General features: G+C 38.4%; 1 protein-coding gene across 3 annotated transcripts in view; it reads left to right on the top strand.

Annotated features, from left to right (window-relative positions):
- The first annotated feature begins 2,730 nt into the window (after nucleotides 1-2,730).
- RNF17 (ring finger protein 17) overlaps nucleotides 2,731-22,351 on the top strand; it is a 36,163-nt gene continuing 16,542 nt past the window's right edge. The window contains exons 1-19 of one of the 3 annotated variants that reach the window (XM_085581075.1): nucleotides 2,731-2,861; nucleotides 3,265-3,346; nucleotides 3,956-4,047; nucleotides 4,730-4,788; nucleotides 5,483-5,563; nucleotides 6,945-7,042; nucleotides 7,840-8,011; nucleotides 9,323-9,399; nucleotides 11,650-11,724; nucleotides 12,891-12,982; nucleotides 14,520-14,681; nucleotides 15,277-15,469; nucleotides 15,903-16,068; nucleotides 17,359-17,549; nucleotides 18,083-18,221; nucleotides 18,711-18,864; nucleotides 19,556-19,671; nucleotides 20,611-20,731; nucleotides 21,463-21,580. In XM_085581075.1, the coding sequence (XP_085437201.1) occupies nucleotides 3,270-3,346; nucleotides 3,956-4,047; nucleotides 4,730-4,788; nucleotides 5,483-5,563; nucleotides 6,945-7,042; nucleotides 7,840-8,011; nucleotides 9,323-9,399; nucleotides 11,650-11,724; nucleotides 12,891-12,982; nucleotides 14,520-14,681; nucleotides 15,277-15,469; nucleotides 15,903-16,068; nucleotides 17,359-17,549; nucleotides 18,083-18,221; nucleotides 18,711-18,864; nucleotides 19,556-19,671; nucleotides 20,611-20,731; nucleotides 21,463-21,580 (2,183 nt within the window). In that variant the 5' untranslated portion in view covers nucleotides 2,731-2,861; nucleotides 3,265-3,269. The other 2 variants (XM_031506454.3, XM_085581078.1) reach the window with 2 other exon arrangements.

Genomic DNA, 22,351 nt, shown 5'->3' with positions numbered 1-22,351 from the left:
GTACTGCTAGAGCAGAAATTTTGCATATTGAGTAGTGGTTGAGACGCAGCCTCAGCAGTGCTGAGCACAGGGGGACGGTCACTGCCCTGCTCCTGCTGGCCACACCAGAGCTGATCCAGGCCAGGATGCCATCGGCCTTCTCGGCCACCTGGGCACACACTGGATCAGGTTCAGCTGCTCTCGACCAGCGCCCCCAGGTCCTTTTCTGCCGGGCAGCTTTCCAGACAGTCTTCCCCGAGCCTGTAGTCGTGACCTAATACATGTTTTCAAAGTGCATGTGCCTATAACTTTAGAACACAACTGCGGAGCTCACCCCCAAGCCGTCAGTCTGCCCAGCAGCACCCCTCGATCGCAGCGCTCCTCACCGCGGCGCAGCCGAGGCGCCGCTGCCGCCGGCGGGCGAGCGAGCGCGGCCAGCCTTAGCCCATGCTGCCACCTCCTGGGGATCCACCGGGGCTCCTCCTGCTCCAACGCCGCCGCGCAAAGCTAAGGAACATCGCCAGTGCCCCCTCCACACAGGCACAACGTGGTCCTTCCTTCCTTCCAGGAAAATTACCGCTTTTGTAGGAATGATTAACCGAACCGCTCGTTTTGTCTTCAGATTGTCAGAGTGGTGTGAGAACAAAACTGAAGGGACGATGTGTATGTCCATTTATTCTTTCAGATACGAGCTGATAGACCTATAAAAATCCACAATCTATACATGATACATAACATAACCTGTATGCACGTCTTTATAGTTCTCTGTAAAGACATGGAGAGCAGAATGGGAAGCTGTATTTTTTTTTTTCATTTTTACACAATTAATAATAAGAAAACTATGACTTTGGAATGTGTTGCTATTGTTCACTTAATTAAAACATAAGCAAGAAAGAGCTGTCTTCCCACCAAAGATCTAATTAAGCCTAATTAGGCTTCTTACAGCTAGTTACAATGCTTTTCAGACAATCATGTTCTGCTGGTTTAAAATTGCATTCAGACCTCTAATCAAGGCAAGCCTTCTTATCATTTCCCTTTCTATGCTACATCCACAGCAGGTCTGCCATCACTGAACCTACATTTTACTCCTCAACTGTTACTAATTATGATATTAAGAAAATGTTTATGAGCTAGATTTTAAATGGGAATTAACACATAATAAGGAAGATGAAGACAAAATTTTGGGTGTGCAAGCCTGCCCTCACCTTGGAAGGTGATGCATCTAAATAAATGTCAAGAAAACACCTGAAATTTTAGCTTCATGGCAAAAAGTGATGGGAGAATCTGAAAGACTGGTATTCACAAAGCAGGAGAAGGGGGTTTAGTTCTTATGGGTCACATAGTGAGAGATTATTAATTTCTTCCCATCTGAGGGAAATTATTTACAAGGGAAATCTGTTTGAGGATAACTTCTGGAAAGTTCCACCCCTCACAGATCAGCCTCATTCAAGTGTAGATTAAAAACCCCATGCAAACTTGTTTGATTTTGCTGTTCTACCAAAAAGTGGGTGAGGCCCTACTCCATAGAATTGCATAATTTTTGAACTTCATGCTTTCTTCCTCATTACTCCTGAAATTCTTCTCCCATCCTTTCAGCACACAGGACTGCAGTCTTTCCACTTTTGGCTCTTTTCCACACAAATACTGTTTGCCTTGGCCACACCAACTGCAGTACACCCTGTTATTAAGAAAACTTTGAGTAAGGTTTGTGCTTTAGCATTCCCTGTGCCCATTATCAGTGGTACGTCCTTCTGGATAAGGAAGTAACCTTGATAAGCTTTTGGTAACCTTCCTCTGAGCATGTCAAGCTCAGAACCTTAACAGGGCAATTCTAACCAGAAACTTATCTTTTAAATGCCTGGACATCAGCAGAGGAAAATCAACGTATCTATAATTTTACAATTTAACTGTATTGCACTAGAGGTGATTAAACAGATAGCTGGAAAGTATTATGCTACATTTGTGACAGCCAAAACATGAGTGGCAAACACTGCAAAAACACCCCTTGCTTCTTCTGCAAGAGAATGTATTTAGAATAAAGCAACCCCAAAGCATTGGGGTTCTAATCCAGTGCTCCGGTTTTGGCTGGGGTAGTGTTAATTTCCTTCACAGTGGCTGGTACAAGGCTGTGTTTCGGATTTGTGCTGAGCAGAGCGCTGATGAAGTATAATGTTTTTGTTATTGCTGAGCAGGGCTTGCACAGAGCCAAGGCCTTCTGTGCTTTTGTAGCGTCAGTGACGTGCTGGTGAGGAAGCTGTAAGCGCTTGAGAGGCTGGCAGGGGACACAGCCAGGACAGGGGACCCCGACTGACCAAAGGGAGTTCCAGACCATCTGACATCGTGCTCGGTGTACAAAGAGGGGAAAGGAAGGAAGGAGGGATGTTTGGCGTGATGGCTTTTGTCTTCCCAAGTCATCATTACATGTGGTGGGTCCCTGCTCTCGTGGGGATGGCTGAACACTACCTGCCCATGGGAAGCAGTAAAATAATCCCTTGTTCTGCTTTGCTTACGCGCGTGGCTTTTGCTTTCTCTATTAAACCGCCTTAACACCGCGCGTTTTTTACGTTCCACTCTCCCGACTTTCTCCCCGACCGCGCTGGTGGAGCGGCGAACGAGCAGCAGGCGGTGCGCCACGCCCAGAGCAGGCGGGGACCGCGCTCCCCTCAGGCCAGAGCCGCGTCCGCCGCCCCGCCCCACGGCGGCGGGACCCGGCCGCGCGCGCCCGCCCCGCCCCCGCGCCTGCCCGCGATTGGCTGCGGCCGCCTCGAGAGGCGCCCAGAGCCGGGCGCCATTTTGGCGCGCGAGGGGCCGGGTGCGGCGGCGCGGGGAGAGCGCTCCTCCCGGGCGGGGACCGACAACAACGAGCGGAGACACCGCGGAAGGTGCGGGGCGGGACAGTCCCCACGGAAGGGAGTCGGGGTCTGTGCGTGGGGTGGAATTCAGACAGGGAGTGCATGCGGAGATAATTGCAGCGGGGAGAAACCGTCTTTTGGGGATAGGCGCCCCGAGGGAGGTGGGGAGAGCAGCGGTGCTTCCCGGGGTGCCCAGCAGTAGGAGGTGGGTCCGGGCGGAGCAGCTGAGCAGTGCAGGGCGGGCTGCTGCTCTATTGCACATTTAGATGTGCTTTTCAAGGAAGAAGTAGGTGTGTGCTTCGTAGGATTTCTGTGTCTTATCACTTCTGTTTTGCTCTTTGCAAAATGATGTGAACCTGTAGTGTTGGCTCAAGTGATGAACTGGGCTGTGGTGAAAATAATCTCGCATTTTTTGTTTGTTTTTTAATGTCAGGCGCCATGAGTGGAAGGGGAGAGTTCTCCTTGTTGGATGATAGTAATAGAGAGCTTCCCAGAGGCAGAATGAAAGGTGTGAGGTATGTGAATTTTGAGATAGTGGCTTTAATATTTTTAAGCTCTGGCAGCGCAATTACCATGAAATAGAACTGAGAAAATGTAAAAAGTATGTTTGTGTTTTGCAGCGTTGTGAATCCTTTTTTCTGTTATATGTATGGAAGTAAAATACTCAATTTGTGAAAAGCTTCAGTATTTGGAGTAGGTTCATGGAAAGAGAGATTTTAAATGCAATTTGATATGCTGTCGGATACTGTATCATACTGGTGTGTATGTGTTTTACAAATGAGCTCTGTTGATTTATTCAGTACTTTTTAAATAATTAGAATGAATGTGATTAAAATCGGTTATATAACAAATTTATGTGTGCTGGTTCTAGTTACCTGAAATGCTGCATGCCTAGCAGCTGTAGCATCGCCTTTATGTATGATGAATTCAGTGGCGCAAAGCTAAAGTACTTCCCCAGTTAAGAGACAGTAACAAATTTTTTGTGGTGTGTTTTGTTAACTGCAGCTTCCTCATAAAGTCATTTGGTAAAAGTGAATGAGCTTAGCTCTGAAAGAGCTGGAAGTCAGAAACAGTTTCTTACTAATATTCCTGATGATCCTAAATCTTTACTTTTACCTCTGAAGGCAATGTCCTAAGCTACTAGAAGAAAATTTTGCAAAGCCACATCAGAGAAATGGCAATTTGCGTCATATGTCAAAAGCTCTCAGTGCGGAAGGTAAGGCTTTGGGATCTCTTTTTTTCCAGCATTTTTGTTGTATGCACTACTCACTGTTAATTTTTTTTTTATACTATCTGTTAAGGATAGTAGATGGGCAGCTAGATTTGATTAACACATTATTTGCTACTTACCCAGTAGTTAACGAGAACAATCAATTCCTTTTGATTCCTCTCCAGCTCCTTTTCTTGATGAAGTGATTGTCAAGTTTGTTCTAAAAGAAAACCTCATTTTTCTGTTTTTTTTTTTTTTTTTGCATGAGTAACTTATTTCCAAGAGTTAAAAAATTGTATGGGATGCATAGTATTTATGGGTGTTTATGAAGCAATTTTCTTCCTGTACTTAACTATGCTTTTTGAATGTGTGGGTTTTTTTTCCTTTTTTCCTTTCATGTGGTTATGCTGTACTGAATGTAGTAACAATATATATAGCTAATGATAACAGATAATACCCTAATCAGTGCATGCAAGTCAGTCTTTGTAATTATTAGCTAAGTTTTATATCTATCCATCTGGATTTCTGTTCCTAGCTCTTCAATTATCTTATTAAAAGAAGTCAGTGTCTAATTCCTGTGGACTTGCTGAATACTATTTACAAGACTACACTGGTGATGGTGTATTCCTGTTGTCTTATGGATTAGGATGCCCTACAGAAGTGGGGTTTTCTGTGCTTGCTTTTACAGTGTTGCATGGTGATGGGAAGGATGAAGACACTGGTTTGTTTTGTTTCTCTTCTTCAGAAGTAAGTTGATCTAAAGCTTTCAGTTTAGTAAGTCACTGTGGTGGTTTGAAGTAACAATTTTACAGGAGCTTGTGAATTTTCATTGAGAGTGATTAAAGCAGGCTCAGGTCCCCTCTGAGCTCAGGGTTTGTGCTTTATGACCACCTACATCCCCAGCAAGTGCTTGCTAGCATTTCTCATTACACAGTGTTGCTGTGTAGTATATGTCAGATGTCCGGAGCCTGGGTTTAGAAAAGGTTTATTTTTACAATTCTCATTAGTGCCCCTTGTTGCCAAATCTGTTCCACCCTCTTGTGTGCACACAGTGTGAAAGAAAGCGACTCACTAATGAGTACTTTTTTTGTACATAAATATTTAAAAGATACTAAAAAAAGCCAACTTCACTTTGCCAAGTGTGTAAGTTCTGAGATTTTCTGTTTCCACATCTGAAAAAAATGCCTTGGTTTTTGTATGCGAGTATGCAATTAAATTGTTTTAAAAACAAATTTAGAATCTGTTTCAGAAATACTACAGTGAAATTCAGGTGAGTCAAGTATTTTGTGCCTCATGGCCATTATGGAGCTGCTCAGAGTCTTCACATAGCTTAGCAGTCATCCACATCAAATGCCTCTGTCAAAATGGCAAATGGTTGTAGACTATGTTGTCTTTTAGTTGTGCAAGCAACTTCTTTGTTCATTGGCAAACTTTTCCTCAGGAAAACAACACTGGGCAAGATATTGATGAAGCTTTGAGCATAGCTGTTAGTAATCTTGGCCACTTCCAAGATGCAAGCAAGGTGGGTGAAATTTAGTTTAATAAATCATTAAATAGTCATTCCTCTCTTAGACTGAAGGTTTTTGTTGTAGTAGTCACACATTAACACACTATTTAAATTTGCTTTTCTTGCCTTCATTTTGTTACCTGTTGTCTTTCAACTGTTCATGTTATTTCTGTGAGTACACAGCCTTAAAGTCCAGGGTACTGCTTGAGAAGTAGTCTGCAGAGGAGTTCACAAGCCTGTACATAATTTAAAGTTAATAGGTCAATAGATACATTTTACAGAACCATATGCAAGCCAGACTTCAAGTACTAAGTTTGTGTTTACTTGGGTCAGGATAAAATTCAGCTTTTGTTTTTACTCTAGCAGCTGCTCTAACTTTTTAATTCTAGTGTGCCTCTTTCTGCATTTAAAGGTAGAAAAGAGGTTGTAAAGGCAGCAGAAGTAAAAAATGCAGCAGAATGTGCAGAAAACTGTAAATCAAGTAATAGATTTATATGCACAGTATAAAACATAGGAAGAATTCTAAAATACCAGCTAATGCTGTTCATAGGTTTTATTAATTTTTTAACTTTATCAATGATAAGTAATTTATTTGAACTTTAGCTCTTTTTAAATGTGCTGTAGAAAAGCTTGCAGTTCTGTCTTTGCCATCTATTTGTATTTTACTTGTAAGATACACAGTATAGAAGTATTAAATATTTTAGAAACTTAGTTCTGTTAAATGTGGGGGAGTGTTGGCGAGTCCTGTTCTCCATTCCCTTTCTAATGGCTAGTCTTTCTGTTAAACAAAACTATGTTGAATTCCTAATTCATACACTAATAGCATATTGTAAAAACTACTCATTTCAACAGCTATAATGTAATAACCCATGGGTATTATATTATAATACCAAGACTGTGGTCTTACAACAGACTGAGAAATTGCCAAAGCAGTATTGTACTATTGCGATTTTTTTTCTCTGTAGTCTCTTCATCAAATGTAGCTATAGTGACAAAACTGATGTTTAGCCAGAGGAAGAATTTTCTTTTTTAAAATTTCCCTTTTATGCTCATAATGAGTTTTAAAAAACAGTGGAAATCTCAGCATGCTGCTATCTATGTATGTTGCAGTGTTTGCATGTCAGTTAAGGAATGTGAGACATTGGGCCCAAGATCTGTCTTCGTAGACCTAAAAGCTTCAGTTGAGGATTCAAATAGTGCCAACTGATTCCATGCTAGAGAAAACAGTGGGTTGTAATGAGCTATAAGTGGTTTAATGTAACTCAGTCTGCTGTGGTATCCATCACTGTCTTAATGTTCATTGCTTCCTTTCTGAATTTTAAAAGTAGTAGTAGTATTGTGAGAATAATAAAATAATAATTAAATAATGCATGTTTATTCATACTGAACAAAATAGGTGCTGGAATACTTGGAGTTGAAAGTAAAGCATAAAAAAGACAAAGTTACAGAAGCTGCAGATAGAACACTTGATGAACTTATTACTCTTCTGTCAAGGTAGTAGTCTAGTAGTAATGGCATGGGTGAGTTGTTTTTGCCACAAACCTCTTCCTAATTCAGGTGAAAGACTAAAAATGTGTTTAAAATTTTCTCATAGCAGTATTTCTTAGTATGTGTCTTGTTTTTACCCTTTCGTTGTGGCATCTTGAAGCTGGTTTGCATGGCTGGAAAATACTAGCGTATGCTGCCTCTGCTCTTAAAAAAAATAAGAAAAACTACTCATGTTAATTTTCTGAAAAAGCTCAATTTTGAGGTTTTGTAATACTGTTATTAGTGGATGATAAATTTTAACAGCAGGGAATAGCAGGGTTTTTTTTGTTTACTTCCTGTGCGTTTTCAAGCCAACAGAAGCACAGGGGCACTTCATTTCTGGATTTTCACAAATATTTATTGTCTTCAGATTGAGGGGAGAGAGGTGTTAAAGTTCAGGTTTCCAGAAGAGCCTCTGAGGGGAATGCTCTTCAATCTTACCTTAGTAGAATTAATTGTAAGTTCCAACTGTTTATTTTTCAGTTGGATGTGTTTGGAAATATCAGGAGGCTGAACTGGAAGAGTGCTCCTAATATTTAATTAATAAATGTCTTTTCAGTGTGTACTCTTTAACTTTTGTGGTTCCCCCAATTACAGAGTGCATTTCCCGTGCTTCTACTTCACAGTGTTTGGGGAAGATGATCCTTGTGTGTGAGATGTATGTACTTTGCATTGTGTGCCTGGCAGCTGTGTGTTATGGTTCAGGTTTGAGTCTGTGTGGTTGAGTGTGTATTCAGTTCTGAAAAGTAATGTTTTTAACACAGGAAAAGGAAATCATTTGCAGAATTGAAGAACAGCATCAACAACTACAGTTCTAGTATTGCAAAAACTAAGGAAGTCATCGAAGAGAAGAAGCAGTGCTTGATTGATGCCATTAGGACGGCAAAGGAATTAAAATCTTCACATTCTCTAAGAAATTGCTATGATCTTGCTCAGGTAGTAACATTCTTGCACTGTGAAATAATTTATTTTTAAGGAATATATTCAAATTTGGAATGAAACTTTGTGGTCCCAGTTTGCTGACTTCAATTCTGACATTTTTGGGGTATTATATTCTTACCCTGCCTCTTCACAGACACAGAATTTGTATTTGGTCTTAGTCACAAGTTACAGTCTGACTGATGTGAAGCAAAAAAAGGTGGTTCTTGCCTTGAAGAGTTTGGCAGGAAATGGAGAGGGAAGATGAAACAGGAAATGGAGAGGGAGGATAGAAAAACTTGCACAGTGCTGATCAGTGAAAAAGTGGTGTTTGCATCAGTTCAGTTCCTTAAACCTTTTCCATTCCAGAGCTCTCCAACCTTCTCACTGAACTACTCCAGAATTCATAGCCACAATCACTTGATCCTCTTGGTCCCAGGCCTATACTTTTGTTCTTTCTCCTCATCTGCTGTTCATAGAAACCCATGCTACCTGCCATGCTGTATCAGAGCAGAGGCCCATCCTGTGAAGTCTCCTGTCTCTGGCAACAGAGAGGAAGAACTGGGGAAGTTGAAGGTTAAGGATTTTAGTATCAACAGGATACATCAGGCTCATTACACCAAATAAACATTACCTTATTCTGTCGTGAGATTGTGGGACATTTTCTTTAATGTCATTGTAAAGCTTGTGGCCATATGCATGGGTGTGTACATATGTGCACATGTAGGCACATAGGCATAGGTTGTGTCAGCGAGTTCCACCTTTTATGATCTAAACTGAGTTTTATGTAAAACAGCTTCCTTTGTTATTTCAAAATCTGTCACTCAATTATTTCATTTGCTGCCTTTGTAGTCCTTGGGTTGAGAAAAGAAATGAATAATTGGTATTGTAATTCTTTGAAGAAATGTGCTTTTTTGAATCGTCTACCCTGCATCCATTTGTCACTTTCCAGCTGAAGAAACTGGGTCTTCTAACCCAGAAAAGAAATCTAATCTTTCCTTTTTTCCTGTCATTTGCTTCCATCTTATCACTGTGATTTTTTAGGAACTGGCAGCCATTACTCTTATCTCATAAGCCTGCCTTTTTACTTAGAGATCACTTTCTCATTAGATGTTGAAACAAAAGGAGTATCTGACTTCTGCTTCTCTGAATATGCTTGATTATAGAATCCCAACCATTAAGTCTTATTAAGGCAAGAAGACATAGTTGAGAATTGGCTGTTGGCTGAACTCCTGGGGTTTTTACCATAAAATTTAAGGTGTAATAGTTAGTAGGTATTTGTATAACTTCCTGTTTAATGGAAGCTAAAATAGTACTTCCCAATTTTAGATTATTTATGACTTGAAGCTGCCAGTGGAGGCTGAGCTCTCAAGAGTGAAGAACTTAAAGGACAATATACTTTCAAGGTAAATAAATGACTGGAGTGGGAGATATACAGGTAGGTAAAAAGAGGCATGGGTTACCTTAATTCCAAAAACTGCTTATGGGACAGTTAAACAGCAGAAGTTGAGCTTCTTCACTTGCAGTTGACTGAAAAACTTCTACTTCCTGGATAAGTATAAACTCTTCACTAGAGGTAGGCAATAGCCTTCATGTGAGGCATGGGGGAGAAAGCACAAACAATTTGCTGAAATGTAGGCAAATATGTATGCATTTTAAAAATCTTTGACCGAGTTCTGCCATTTCTGAAATTCTCCTTTCCTAACAAATAGAAATAAATTGGGAGAATGAAGGCTTAATTACGTTTTTTGTGAGTCAGTTTCTAACCTTCAGGAAACATTAAATGTTTTTTGGGGTGCTGGTGCCTAAAGAAAGTCGTGGAAAATGCCAGTTGCTGTGCTGTCCTCACTGGAAGTGATAGATGATTTCTGTAGCAGAAGTGAGTAAGAAAGCAGATTGCAGCTGAGGTACACCTGACCCTGTGCAACTTGGTCATAAGGCTGGTCAAGAGTGCTGCAGTTCCTAGTGTATAAAGGCCACACTGGAAAATGATGGAGGGACAGAACAAAGGTGGTGGTGCTACTTCAGGGTATCTTGGGGCCCCCGTTATATTTCAGGATGTGGAACCACTCTGGGAATAGAGTGGAAGGATGTGATTCTGACTGGCACAGAGAAAATAAGCTTAGCAAGTTGATTATTTACCTGCTAAATGCAAACAATTTTTGTAGGATCACAGAATCGTATAGGTTGGAAAAAACTATTAGGGTCACTGAGTCCAGCCATTAACCTAACACTACCAACTCCACCTTTACCATGTGTTGGCGTGTAGTATCTCCATGTCTGAAATCACAAAGTTATAGAATGGTTTGGTTTGAAAGAGACCTTCAAAGGTTGTGTAGTCCAAATGTCTTCCAGTGAGCAAAGGCATCCTCAGGTTACACAGAGCCCCATCCAGTCTGACCATAAACCTTTCCAGGGATGGGGCGCTTACCACCTCTCCAGGCCAGTTGTTCTGCTGTTTCACCACTCCTACTGTAAGAAACACCTTTTACCTACTCTGAATCAACATTCCCTTAGGTCAAGGGGTAATGGTTTTAAATTGTTGCAGGAGACTCTAGCAAAAAATTTGTGGCTTTCTGGAGTATGCTGTAAGTCTCCCTGATGCCTTGCATTCTCCAGGCAGAACAACCCCAGCTCTGTTAGCCATGCCAGGGATGGTGACTCAGCCAGTCCCTGGGTGGGGTGTTCCAACACTAGACAAAAGTTAGGACCCCTCCTGTCATGTTGTTTGAGGTTTTGAGTTAGAACAGGAATAAAGCAATCTATAAAATCCTCTTTTAGAAAACTTAGGCCCTACCTGTCAAGTCACTATTTTTAAAATACTGTCAGTGATGAATGGCAATTTCAGAGAAGCTTGTTTAAATGCGTAATGGTAAGCTCTCCCAGCTTAAAACAAAGCTGAAACATAATAAAATCCTTTTTTTTTTTTTTTGCACTGGAAAGCTTTTTAAGAAGTTCAGCTGAACAGAGGACAAACAAGACCTGATGAAGGATAAATATAAAGGCACTTTGTGCCACTCCAAAATTATTCCCAAGGTGAAGAAAACCACAAGTAGGCGGTGCATAGAAGTTGAAGCACATGCTGTAAAATGTTGTAGAAGAAAGAGTGGATCTGTTCCTGAAGGGGCAGTGGGAAAGAAGCCCAGACAGCTGTTCAATATTATTTACATTTCATTTTTCATTAATTAGAACTGGATAGAAAAGCTAAGACAGTTATATTCATGGTTCTGTTAGTCTAAATGTAAAAGTGCTTAAAATATTTTGCTGGTTTTCACTGGCAAAGAAAATAGTTAATAGTGTTACAATAAATAGAAGCATATATTTTTTATACTTGAGTTACAGGTTTGTTCTTTACAAAGAAAAGAAAATTCTTTGTGCAGAATAATATATTGAACTAAACTGAGCATAGATGTGAAAACTGAGTGAATGTTGCAGTACTCTGCATAAGGGAGAAAGCAGACGAGAGTTTTTAAGTATGGACATGAAGATAAATGAGCAGCCAAATCTGGTTTTTGTAGGATGAAATAAATTGGAGTAGGTAATTAATCACTTACTATGCCCCTCCATGAATATTGTGCTGAAAAACACTGTAGAGCTCAAACCATCAAAGTGATTTAGATATTTTTGTCACCTTCTATAATATTTGTTCTCTTGAGGTTGTTCATGAACACTTCCGAGATTACATCTTCATTAGAAAATTTGGGCGAGATTAAACAGGGAATGACAACAAAGTAAGTATTTTTTACTGAAAAAGAATAGGTACAGTAATTGACATGCTCTAGTGGTTAAGTATTTATTGGAGATCATATCAAAAAAACTGTAGGTGCTTATGGAATTCTAAGTTTACTGAAGCAGAGCAAATCTTTATATGCTGGTGTTTCAATCAGCTTTCCAGTCAGTCCAGTTTGTTTCAGTTCTGATGTTTTGGTTTTGCCCTAGTATATTTTCCTGAATCATTTAAATTGCCCAGATTTTATTTACACTGTGTACTTTTTAACTTCAGTTGGCACTTAATGATTTGACCTTGGAGCCGGTTGGGCTGGAAAAGGTCATTGAGTTCACCTGCACACCTGACATTACCAAGGCAACCACTAAACCATGTCCCTGGGTGCGGTGTCTACTATGTTTGTAGTACATGTAATAGAGATGTTAATCATTTCAGCACATGAAAGTGCATGTAAGTGTAAATGAATCTCTAATGAACAGCAAGTACTAAAACTGGTAATATTTCCAGTTCACAGTCTAAACACTAATTGTTTCAGATGCCAAAAGAAATTTCTTAAGATTAACAAAGAAAATGTTTTTATTTTTTGAAATTAACATTTGCTTTTATTTTATTAGGGTTTTTTTGTTTGTTGTTTTTCGCTGTTCTGTTTGTTTCTGTGGTCTTTGACTAATACTTGAAAAATGGAATGGAGTTGCTGTTAGGGCTGTTGTAGTTAACACTGAATATGCTAGAAAAGGCTTATTGTGTACTGTAATATTTGAAAATCCTAGATATGAGACTTAATAGTATCTGTTAGTACAAAAACATCTGATACACCTTTTGTTTTCAATGTGAGCTATCTTATCACATTATGAACTTTTTTTTCCAATAGTTTTTATTTGTACTTGTGGTTTCTGATCATCTAGGTGGGGGGTAGCTCTTGCAGTAAGCTGTGCTCAGGCATATGTATTGTGTCTGTGACAATTCTTTCTAGGATTGAGTTATAGTAGTGGTTTTTTGTTGTCTTGGTATTAAAAAATGTAATTCAGTTTATTTCTAGCAGGTCTTACGAGGCATTTTTTTTAACATAGTGATGCGCTCTTAATAAAAGCTCTGCTTTGATTCATGCTTTTCTGGAAACAGACTGAATTATGTTAAGTTGTTTCCAAGTAAAATTTTTCCCAAATACAGTGAAGATAATGGACAAGACACTCTTATCCTTGATGGCCAGGAAGAAACACCTGATGTCATAATAGAAGAAGTACTTGAAGATGACTTGGAAGGCAAGTCTTAATACCTCTTGCTTTCAGTGTTCCATTGTTGAGTGTGATCCTATTTTTGAGTCTTGTTTGGCTCATGCAAGTTCTTTAATGGTGTCTGTTTTAATTTTTTTTTTTTGTTCTCCTGTTTAGCTTATTGAAAACTTTATCACAAGTTCAATCAAAGAGGGTCAGAAGCACTATCTGCTGTATGATGGTTTGCTTTGACTTGTGGTTATTGCAGTCCCCTTGAAGTTTCTGTCATTGGCTCCTGGACAGTTACCTCAGCTTCTTGAATTTTCTCCCAGGCCATTGTTCTGTGATATTTGGCAGGAACAATTAGGTTCCTCATCTTGTCAGGTTTTCCCTGGATTGTACTAGTAAGAGTGTAGCTGACAAGTCCATGAAGGGATCCTTCCTCTTTGTTAGAAGACTGAATCTGGAGTACTGTGTCTAGTATTAGACCATGCAGTACTGAAAAGTCACTGTCACACAGGAGGGAACCCAGCAGAGCCTGCTAGGCTGGTGTGCAGGAGGTGCTCGGGGTCTTGGAGATCTTTTCTGGCCTTAGTAATTCCATGATTCTGTATGTTAAGACAAGATAGCTGATTCATCACTCTTTGGAGATGGTGACCAGGGGTGATCCAAAAGAGGCTGTGTCTCTATAGGGGAACTCTATGAAGTTATTCAGACTTTTTGTTCAAATGCCATCTTTAACACTGGAAAATGACCTAAAGAGATCTTGCATCTGTTCTGGATGCAGCATTTCCTAAACTTAGAAGCACAGTACTGAATACCTGCTCAGATTGTTTCAGATGCCAGATTCTGTGTTTGTGTTTCACCCATCATGTGTTGCAGTTCAGAGGTGGCAGTGCTCCAGGATGTTGCAAGTCTGTCTGGTTGGTGTGCCCTGCTCAGTCATGCAGGTGACATTCAATCCAGATGATGTTGCCCACTCTTTGCAAGAACCTTGTAAAATAATAAAATAAATAAAAACAAATAAAATAAAATACTCTTGTAAGAATTGGTTTGTGGGGCTTCCAAAACCCTCTGACCCATTAACAACTTTTATTGAGTAGCTTCAGAAAGAGAAGCCTGTCTTTTGTATCCCTAATGGAGGGAGGTACCTGCAGTACAAAGGATTTGGATGCTTAGTCACAAGTACTCTCTTACATAGGATCATCTCTTGGCTAGTTCCTTGATCTTCATGACCTAACACTGAATTACTATAGTAAAGTGCTTAGCATATGTGTTCTTAAAGGTAGGAGTCTTAATCTCTGATTTGCTTTCTATGCCTCTGTTAGAGGGAATGAAAACTCTGAATTACCCACTTAAATTCAGACTACCACTATGTGAGACAGCCTTTTGTTTTGGAGGTAGTTCAAAAGAACAACTTCATCAGGAAGCAAACATGGTAATAGTTTGAAACAAGTATGAACAGACTTGTCAGATTAAAATCTGTTTGCAGTAATATGATTAATGCAACATAAACTCAATCATATGCCTGATAATATCTGTTGGAGTCATTTGGAGGGTGTTTGATAATTTATGTCTTACTCAGGTTTGACAGAATTGGTGTTGGTAAGCCATGTTATAAATCCATGCCATTTCTATATTCGGAGATATTCACAGAAGAAAGAAGCATTTGCTTTACAGATGAAATTGGAAAACTTCTGCTGTAGTAAGAGTTCCTATCTCTTGCCTTCAGACATTTTGGAACTAGGTAAATGGTTAATTTCTAAAGGTCTACACAGGTTAAAATACTACCTTGCAATATACCTTCCTTAGTATCATATTCTTTCTTTTTTCTCTCCTTCCCCCCTGTTCCTTTATGTAGTAAAGCAGTCCTTACAAAGTTCACTGACTGAATAGAAACCATTCTACAAATCAAAATGAAAGACAATAATACATTCTTAAGTCATTAAAATTATTTTCTAACCCACATGCTGATAATGTTACCCACTTCCATAATGTGTTTAGAAGAATGATGAAAAGTATATAATTTCATATGTCTGTGGGTGTTTTGCCACTTTATTCAGAACTATAGAAAGTTTACTAGAAATTACTTCTTCATACAAGCCAAATACCAGCCAGCCTTAAAGGCACTATATAAATGATTGTGAGGGAAGCTTCTCGTGGCTATGGAGACAATGTTTACTTTTTTTGTGTCTTTATTGTAGCAGTAGCACTTTTATTACCTGTGTGGAGGATGGGAACAGGGGAGTGTTATGCAGAACTGTAATAATAGTTTCAGTGTGAAAGACTTTAAAATACTGAATTTAGTCCTTTTTTGCTGTGCTGTATTTGCTTCCATGTAGGTGCTAGAACTTTCATTAAGAGTGAGGAAATTGGCATGTGGTGCCGTGGAACCATCACTGAACTAATTCCTGTAGAAAGTAAAAGTAGGGGGAAGAAGCCATGTGGTCGAATAAGATACAAAGTGTGTGATGTTGCACTGCTGGAAGTATTCCTGATTGATTTTGGAAGCTCTGTAGTTCTGATTTTCTCAGGGTATGTTTATGGAGAGATGTGTTTTTGTCTGCAGTTGTTGTCTTTACTGTTGTTATTCAAGGTCTTTTCTGAGAAACAAGTCCTTCCTCACCTTCACACAGGCTGATACCCAAATGGGTCTGGTATTCTCTTCATACATATTCCCCTCAGAAAAAGTGGCACTGTATTTAAGTGCACAAGTGTACAAGCCTGCATACGTTAAAACATTTAACTCGGGCATGAATTGCAAAAGACAGCATGTAAGTACTAAATGCTTTAAACAAACGCATTTCACTGAGACTTTAAAATTCTGGTGTATTGACATAACATTATGCCAATTACTGCAATAATAATGTACAATAAAAGTCTGGGATTTGGTTTGGGGGGTTTTAGCCATTGGGTTTGGGATTTTTTGCTTTTAAACTAGTGTTTCATTTATTCCCACTGGCATTAGATGTGGTCCCACTGAAAGGCCAGATCCTGCTACTCTGCAAACTATTGAAACCCATGACATTTGTCTGTTTGTGAGGAAGCCTGATGAGCACATTGAGGCAGAGCTTGCAGCCATTCCTCCTTTAGCAGTACGGTGTTCACTGAAGGATGTTGTTCCCAAAAATGAAGTAAGTACAAACTGCTTGAAGTATTTCAGGAACTTCTACATAAGATTTCTGTTCAGGAATTTAAAATTATCTTATTCCATTATAAACCGAAGGAAACTCAAGAGTACAGAGTGTATTTTTTTAAGTTATTGTCTTGTAAAAAGATGTGTTGCGTTGCTTTCATCGGAAAAGAAACAAAAGCTTATTAGCAGTCTGTCTTAAAAAGCCTGAGAGACCACAAATGCATATTTCAGGCTTAAATCTCACTGCTCATAGTTTAGGCATGTTCTTTTGTGAAGTTTAAAAAGTAATTACAAAATTGATCCTCTTATTTTGTGTTTGTCAGATAACTATGCAAGTAGTAACTTTCATCCAAATAAAAAATAAATGGCCTCTTAAAAAATTTTAAGAGACTCTTCAGAGATTGTACTTGTTACTTAAAAATTTTTGCCACTATTGTAAAGTGTTATTTATTCTCTTTAAGTATAACCACAAACAAAGTACTGTCAACCTTTATTCCGTTGCAAAAAAGGCATATCTATTGCAGTATTATTTTCTTCAGTATTCACTTTTTATTAGGCTTGCTTTATTCTTGCCACATTCACATGGAAATGAACTGAGTCCAATACAGCTGTGCATTTCTGACACTATTAACTATTGGTCCATTTTGAGGGGTTTTTACCCATCTGATGTTGACTTAAATAACTTTAAATAGAAAAGTTCTGGAACAATTTTTACAAATGTAGATAAAACGTCTTCCTTATATGTGCTTTCAGTTTTTTCTGTGCCTAAAAGGCACAGATTTGCAGTATCAAATGAGAAATGCATTGACTTGATCCCAGAGAAATAAACTCAGACAGGCTTTTTCAAGGTAGATAAAATGTTGCACAGGATGCTGTGGAGAGCAGCAGTGTGTAAATTTATCAAATCTTACTGTACATTTGTGTAAAGATACAAGAAGACAAGCTTTTATTTGTGCTCTCTCAATTCATGGGAAAGTCATGAAATGAAACAGGTAAGATGATTCTTGTTAATGTATCAAAACAATCTGAGGGTATCTTCAGAACATGGTAGAATCCTTTGACCCGACACAGCTTTATACAGTTCAATACACATACTAATCGATAATAAAAGAATTCCATTCAGTGCTGACCTGGCTATGGGCTAGACAAGTTGGACCATGTTCAGTATTTGTTCAGATGTACCTGTACATTCTTCCTTTCATTTACTTTATTGTACTTTTAATTACAGTCTGTATTTTTTATTTTAACGTTCTCTGACATCCTCAGTAACTTTTTCTTTCTAATACAGGATGAAGGTTGGGGAGAGGAGGCAAAGACAAAATTTTTAGAAATGGTAAATAATAAAGTTGTTTCAATGATGGTGTTTAGAGAAGACAATGGTGTTCTCATTGTGGATCTGAGAAAACCTCCATTTAATGAAGTAAGCAGTAATACACCACTGTCTCTCAAGGATGCATTGGTTTTCTTAGATTTGGCAAGGTATGTGTGTTTCTTTGGTTCCTGCTCCTCTATGCCATAACTGGTAATAATGGTTACCAGGTGAAGTTTACCAAGCTGGTTGCTTTTGCAGTGTTCCATATATTGATGTGTGATGTATTAACTTTCAGCAGTCTGCTCATTTCCTTTTTTCACCTTCACCAATGAGCACCATGCTATACTCATTTACATTAGACAGGTTTCATTAAGATAGGTAGTTTAATTTGAGAAAATGGCAAAATACATATTTCCGTACAAATGTTAAGTAACAGGGGAGGCTCTCTAAATGAGAAGCCCTTGGTGTCTATCACAGAAAACCACACAGAAAGGAGCCTATTTGATTTGGCTGGTAGGCTGTAGGAGAAGTGTTACAGATAATTGGCTGCACCACCTGCAAGAGGGAAGGTTTAAGTTACAAGTAATTTTTAGAAGATCATTTTGTGGTTTTTAATGGGAAATTTGACATTTGAATATAAAAGTGTTTGTTTGCAGTTCATTTTGACTGACTATTCAAGATTTCACTTCATTTACCTTAGGTTTAAATTACAACTTCCTAGGCAGTTGGAAAATTGCACCATCTCACAGTACAGTCCACCAAATATTCCACAGGAAGGAGAAGAAGTCTTTGTTGTGGTTTGTCACATTAATAGTCCAAGTGATTTCTATCTTCGCTTGGTAAGTTTAGAAATAAAGCCTGTTTAGATGAAACTATGAATAAATATTTTAATGTTGAGCTATTTATAGTTCATACTAAATCAGCTACAACTTCTGTTAAGTTCTATCACTTGTTACCAGTAGTAGGATTCCTAGAATTACTAGCTGAGATTAATTCCATTGATTAAATCATTCCATTGATTCAGTCATTGATTCAGCCTAGTTAAAATTCAAGAATTCTTAAAATCCCAGAAAGCTTTTGTCAGTTATGTAACATGATTAATTCCTTTGTGGGTGTGCAGTATTTTACTGGTTAGAATTGATTGAACCAGGGCACTGCTCAATAACTGTTAGGCTCTTTAATTCACTTTACGTATTCATGACCACTTGAATTTTGGAGAGAAGACTGGAAAGTACTGTACTAGGAAAAAAATTATCCCTTAAAAGAGAAAAAATGCCATTAAAAAAGAACATCTGCTCTGTGTGTGTGGTTTGTTGTCTTTATTTCAGAGAGAGAGTGTGGAATCTTTAGCTCTTTCAGAGAAAATTCAGGAGATATATAAACAAGAGAATGGCAAAAACCTTGAAATTTTCAACCCAGTTGAAGGCCAAGCATGTGTCGCAAAGCAGGAGGATGGGAATTGGTACAGAGCACAGATTATAGGTGAAGTATTGGTTCTTTTGCTCAAATGCCAGGTTGCAAAATCAGTTGTGTTGGTAGGTCAGAGTGACATGCTGGATATGAGCAGTAACATCCAGCCAGTATTTTTACTGGGAATTAATGGTGCTCCTTCATAAAGTCAATCGTACTAATTCGTATTCTTTTGCTATTAATAGACTGCTTTATACACATGTTCTTTCTAAACAGAGATGCAACATATTCCATTCTCTAGAGATTATTGAAATTCTATTATATAAATATTTTAAGTAGTATTTTGCTTGCTATTACAGTGTGAACCACAGCTTTGGCTATTCCAGCCAGCCTGTGAGTGTATCTGGTGTTGGTTTGTAATTCTCCATAGTATTTCCAAAGGGAGTGGGGAGTTGTGCTTGTGCTGAGTCTGTGTTGCATGTATGTGGGCAGTGTACCATGTCTGCTTACATGTTTACTTGGCAAGTGTTCAGTGTGCCAGTGTCTCACAAAGGGGGCCAAAATGCCAGGGCTGTAATATCGGGGACCTGAAAGAGCTGGCTCCTAAAGAATACTCTTATTGATTGGGGTATAAAAACACAAAAAAAATTGATACTAGGTAATTATATGGCATGAATGTGGGGTCTGCTCTGAAATTCTGGTGCTTTAACCTGTATCAGATACTAATTTTTTATTGAAATATCTTGGGTTGTTTTCCTTGGAGGGCTGCCAAGTTGTCAAGAAGTTCTGGTAAAGTACGTTGACTACGGCAACATTGCTAACTTATCTCATAAAGACATACGCAGAGTGAAACAGGAGTTTCTGAGCTTTCCAGAAAAGGTAAATGCCTGGATTAAACACTCAAAATTAACAGCATCTCGGTGAATGAGAGGGGGGGAAAGAGTGAATTGTTCACCTTCTGAAATACATTAAATAAATAAAATGTTAAGGAGCTTTGTTTTTGCCCACCATTATGAAGTGATTCACTTAATGTTTTGGGTGCATATTGAAAGCTCTTAAATTTCTTTTGTATCTTTCAGGTGTCAATTAAATCTAATGTTGCCCTGCAGTATGCATACTGCAGAAGTATATATACAATTTGTATATACATGTGTATTTAATTCACTTAAATTTATTTCCATAATAAGCCAAATTAATTTTTGCATTCTTTCATTTTTAAATGATAATTTCATAATAAGAGGGGGTTTTTTAATATATTTTTGTTTACATTTAAAATTTGGTGGTTTTCTAACTTGAATAATGGTTGGCGTTGTCCCCCTTTTGACAAGGAGGAAAACTGACTGGGAAAGAAAATGGCAAAGTGTTTCTGTCAAATAAAAAAAGGCCATAAATGGAGATTATTTTTTTCTTTGCTATTCATTTGATAGTTTTGGTTACAAATCACAATTATGCTGAACTTCGAAACTTCAAAATTTGATAGGGGTTTTTCTTAACTCTTGAAGGCACCAGTAGGCTTTTTTTATCACTTCTGTGCAATAATCTTATCTCTGCACCAGTTCTATGTCATACCATAAAGGGAGAAAAAAAGATTTAGGCTCTTTGTATTTTGGCAAGAAGGTCTCTGAATGTGAGGCTTGTGCTCAGCTACTGGGAAGGGGAGGGATCATTTTGAACTAAATCAGATTGTGGTAATGTGGAACCAGAAGCCAAGGTTGTGCTGTCTTGCATGAGTGCAAAGCAAAGCCTCTGATTCAGTCATAATAAGATGATCTTGATCTGTATGTGATGTTAGTTGCATAATCTTGAGTTACTCTTTAGGCAATCAGGTGTAGGCTGGCTTGCATTGAGCCATTCAAAGGGGCACATGAGTGGAAGAGAGAAGCCAAGGAAAGATTTGAAGAAATGACTGAAGATAAACTTATGCTGTGCTCAGTTATTGGTAAGTTACCAGGAGTATATTAATTTCTATTTACATATTATTAAGTTGACTCAAGTATAGAAACAATCTCTCTGATATTTAAAATAGTATTTATTTGAAATACTTTTGTTCTTATCTGCTAGAGATAGCCTGGAGAGTATCTAAATTCTCTCCTCTGATGGGAGGAGGCATAACAGATAAAACTTGCAACAAAAGTTCTGTTCATGTCTTGTCTTACAGACCATACCAGTGTTATGTGATATAAGTATTCTGGTTATTCGGGGGACTTGTTTCCAAAAGTACTACCTGTCCTTGATGTTTCCTGGCTTTATTGGTAGCTGGGAGCGTGATTACCGCTGCTCTAAAATATTGCCAAAAAAGAAAAATCATTTCAGATAACACTTACATGCCTTAGTAGCATTTTTCTCAATACTGTATATTGTTCATGTGTAGCTGCTTACTTTTCAGCCCTTGTGGAATGATGATTTGGAACTCATTTGATAAATGGAGTTATGCATAGCAGTTTGGAGTTTTTGTACAAAAGCATTTTGTGATATTGGTGTATTTTAATTTTATGGATATGTGCAAAGCTAAGCATCTGCGTAGTGTTGATGTTCAGAATCAATTATTTTGTACATCAAATGTAATTTTGGAGAATTCTGTCTTTTAGCACTACTTGTCATTTCTCTAAAACCATACTCTTCATACTGTCATTGATTGCCACTAATTATATTCATATTATTCATTCACAGAAATTTTAGATAATAACATCTTATCTATTGAACTCTTCAATGCCTCTGCTGATAATGGGAAAAAATTTAGTATTAACTGTCAGCTAGTTGAGGAAGACTTAGCATCCTACGTACCTAGGTAAATACACTGTGCATTACTTTTAAAGTATTTGGAAATACAGAATTTGTGTATTGAAACTGCTGGTGTTGGTGTGTCACCTCTGGTGGCTGGAATTTACCTGTGATCAATTAATTTTAATTAATCTGTGATCAATTAATTTTAAGATCACATCCATCAGCTGGTGTAATTTAGAGTGTAACTGCAGTTTGATAGTTAAGTCAAGATTTAGTCTGAGAATTTATGTATTGAAGTTGTACCTGTGAAAAAATTTGAAATCAAATGTTTGCATTGTACTTGTAGTGTTTCTAAGTGCCAAATGTTCCCAAAGTGTTTACTGTCAAGGTTCCCATTCCCATATAGTAAGAAAAAGAATTTGTGTCTTAAACCTGCACCTAAGGCGAGTCATCTCTTTGGGAGGTCTGTTACTAGAAAACATTTGGGTAACCAGCTAGGGCAGTAACAGAAGGATTGGGAAGACAGCAGAGTTGGGAAGTGTGGTGGGAGAGATGAGGCTGATGAGGATCTAACACTGCTGCATTTAATTTGCTTGGCTTTTTACCAAGATAATCCATGGGCTGTATTAATGAAAATCTGTAGTTACTCTTTCATTAATATTTTTTTGAATACTGATGGAAATATCATTAAATGGGAAGTTTTCGTTCCAAAGGGAAATTCCTGAATTTGCTTTTTTTAGGAGGACTCACGTAGGTGGATTTTTTCTCCTAGTGCAGAAATGTAACTAAGTCTTAGTAACACTGTAATGCTGTCATAGTCAGAATTTTTAGTAAG

Source organism: Lonchura striata, chromosome 1, assembly GCF_050655825.1.
Source record: "Lonchura striata isolate lonStrDom1 chromosome 1, ASM5065582v1, whole genome shotgun sequence".
NCBI classification, from domain to species: Eukaryota; Metazoa; Chordata; class Aves; order Passeriformes; family Estrildidae; genus Lonchura; species Lonchura striata.
The sequence above is the reverse complement of the archived record's forward strand: the minus strand, read 5'-3'. Positions and strand labels throughout refer to the sequence as shown.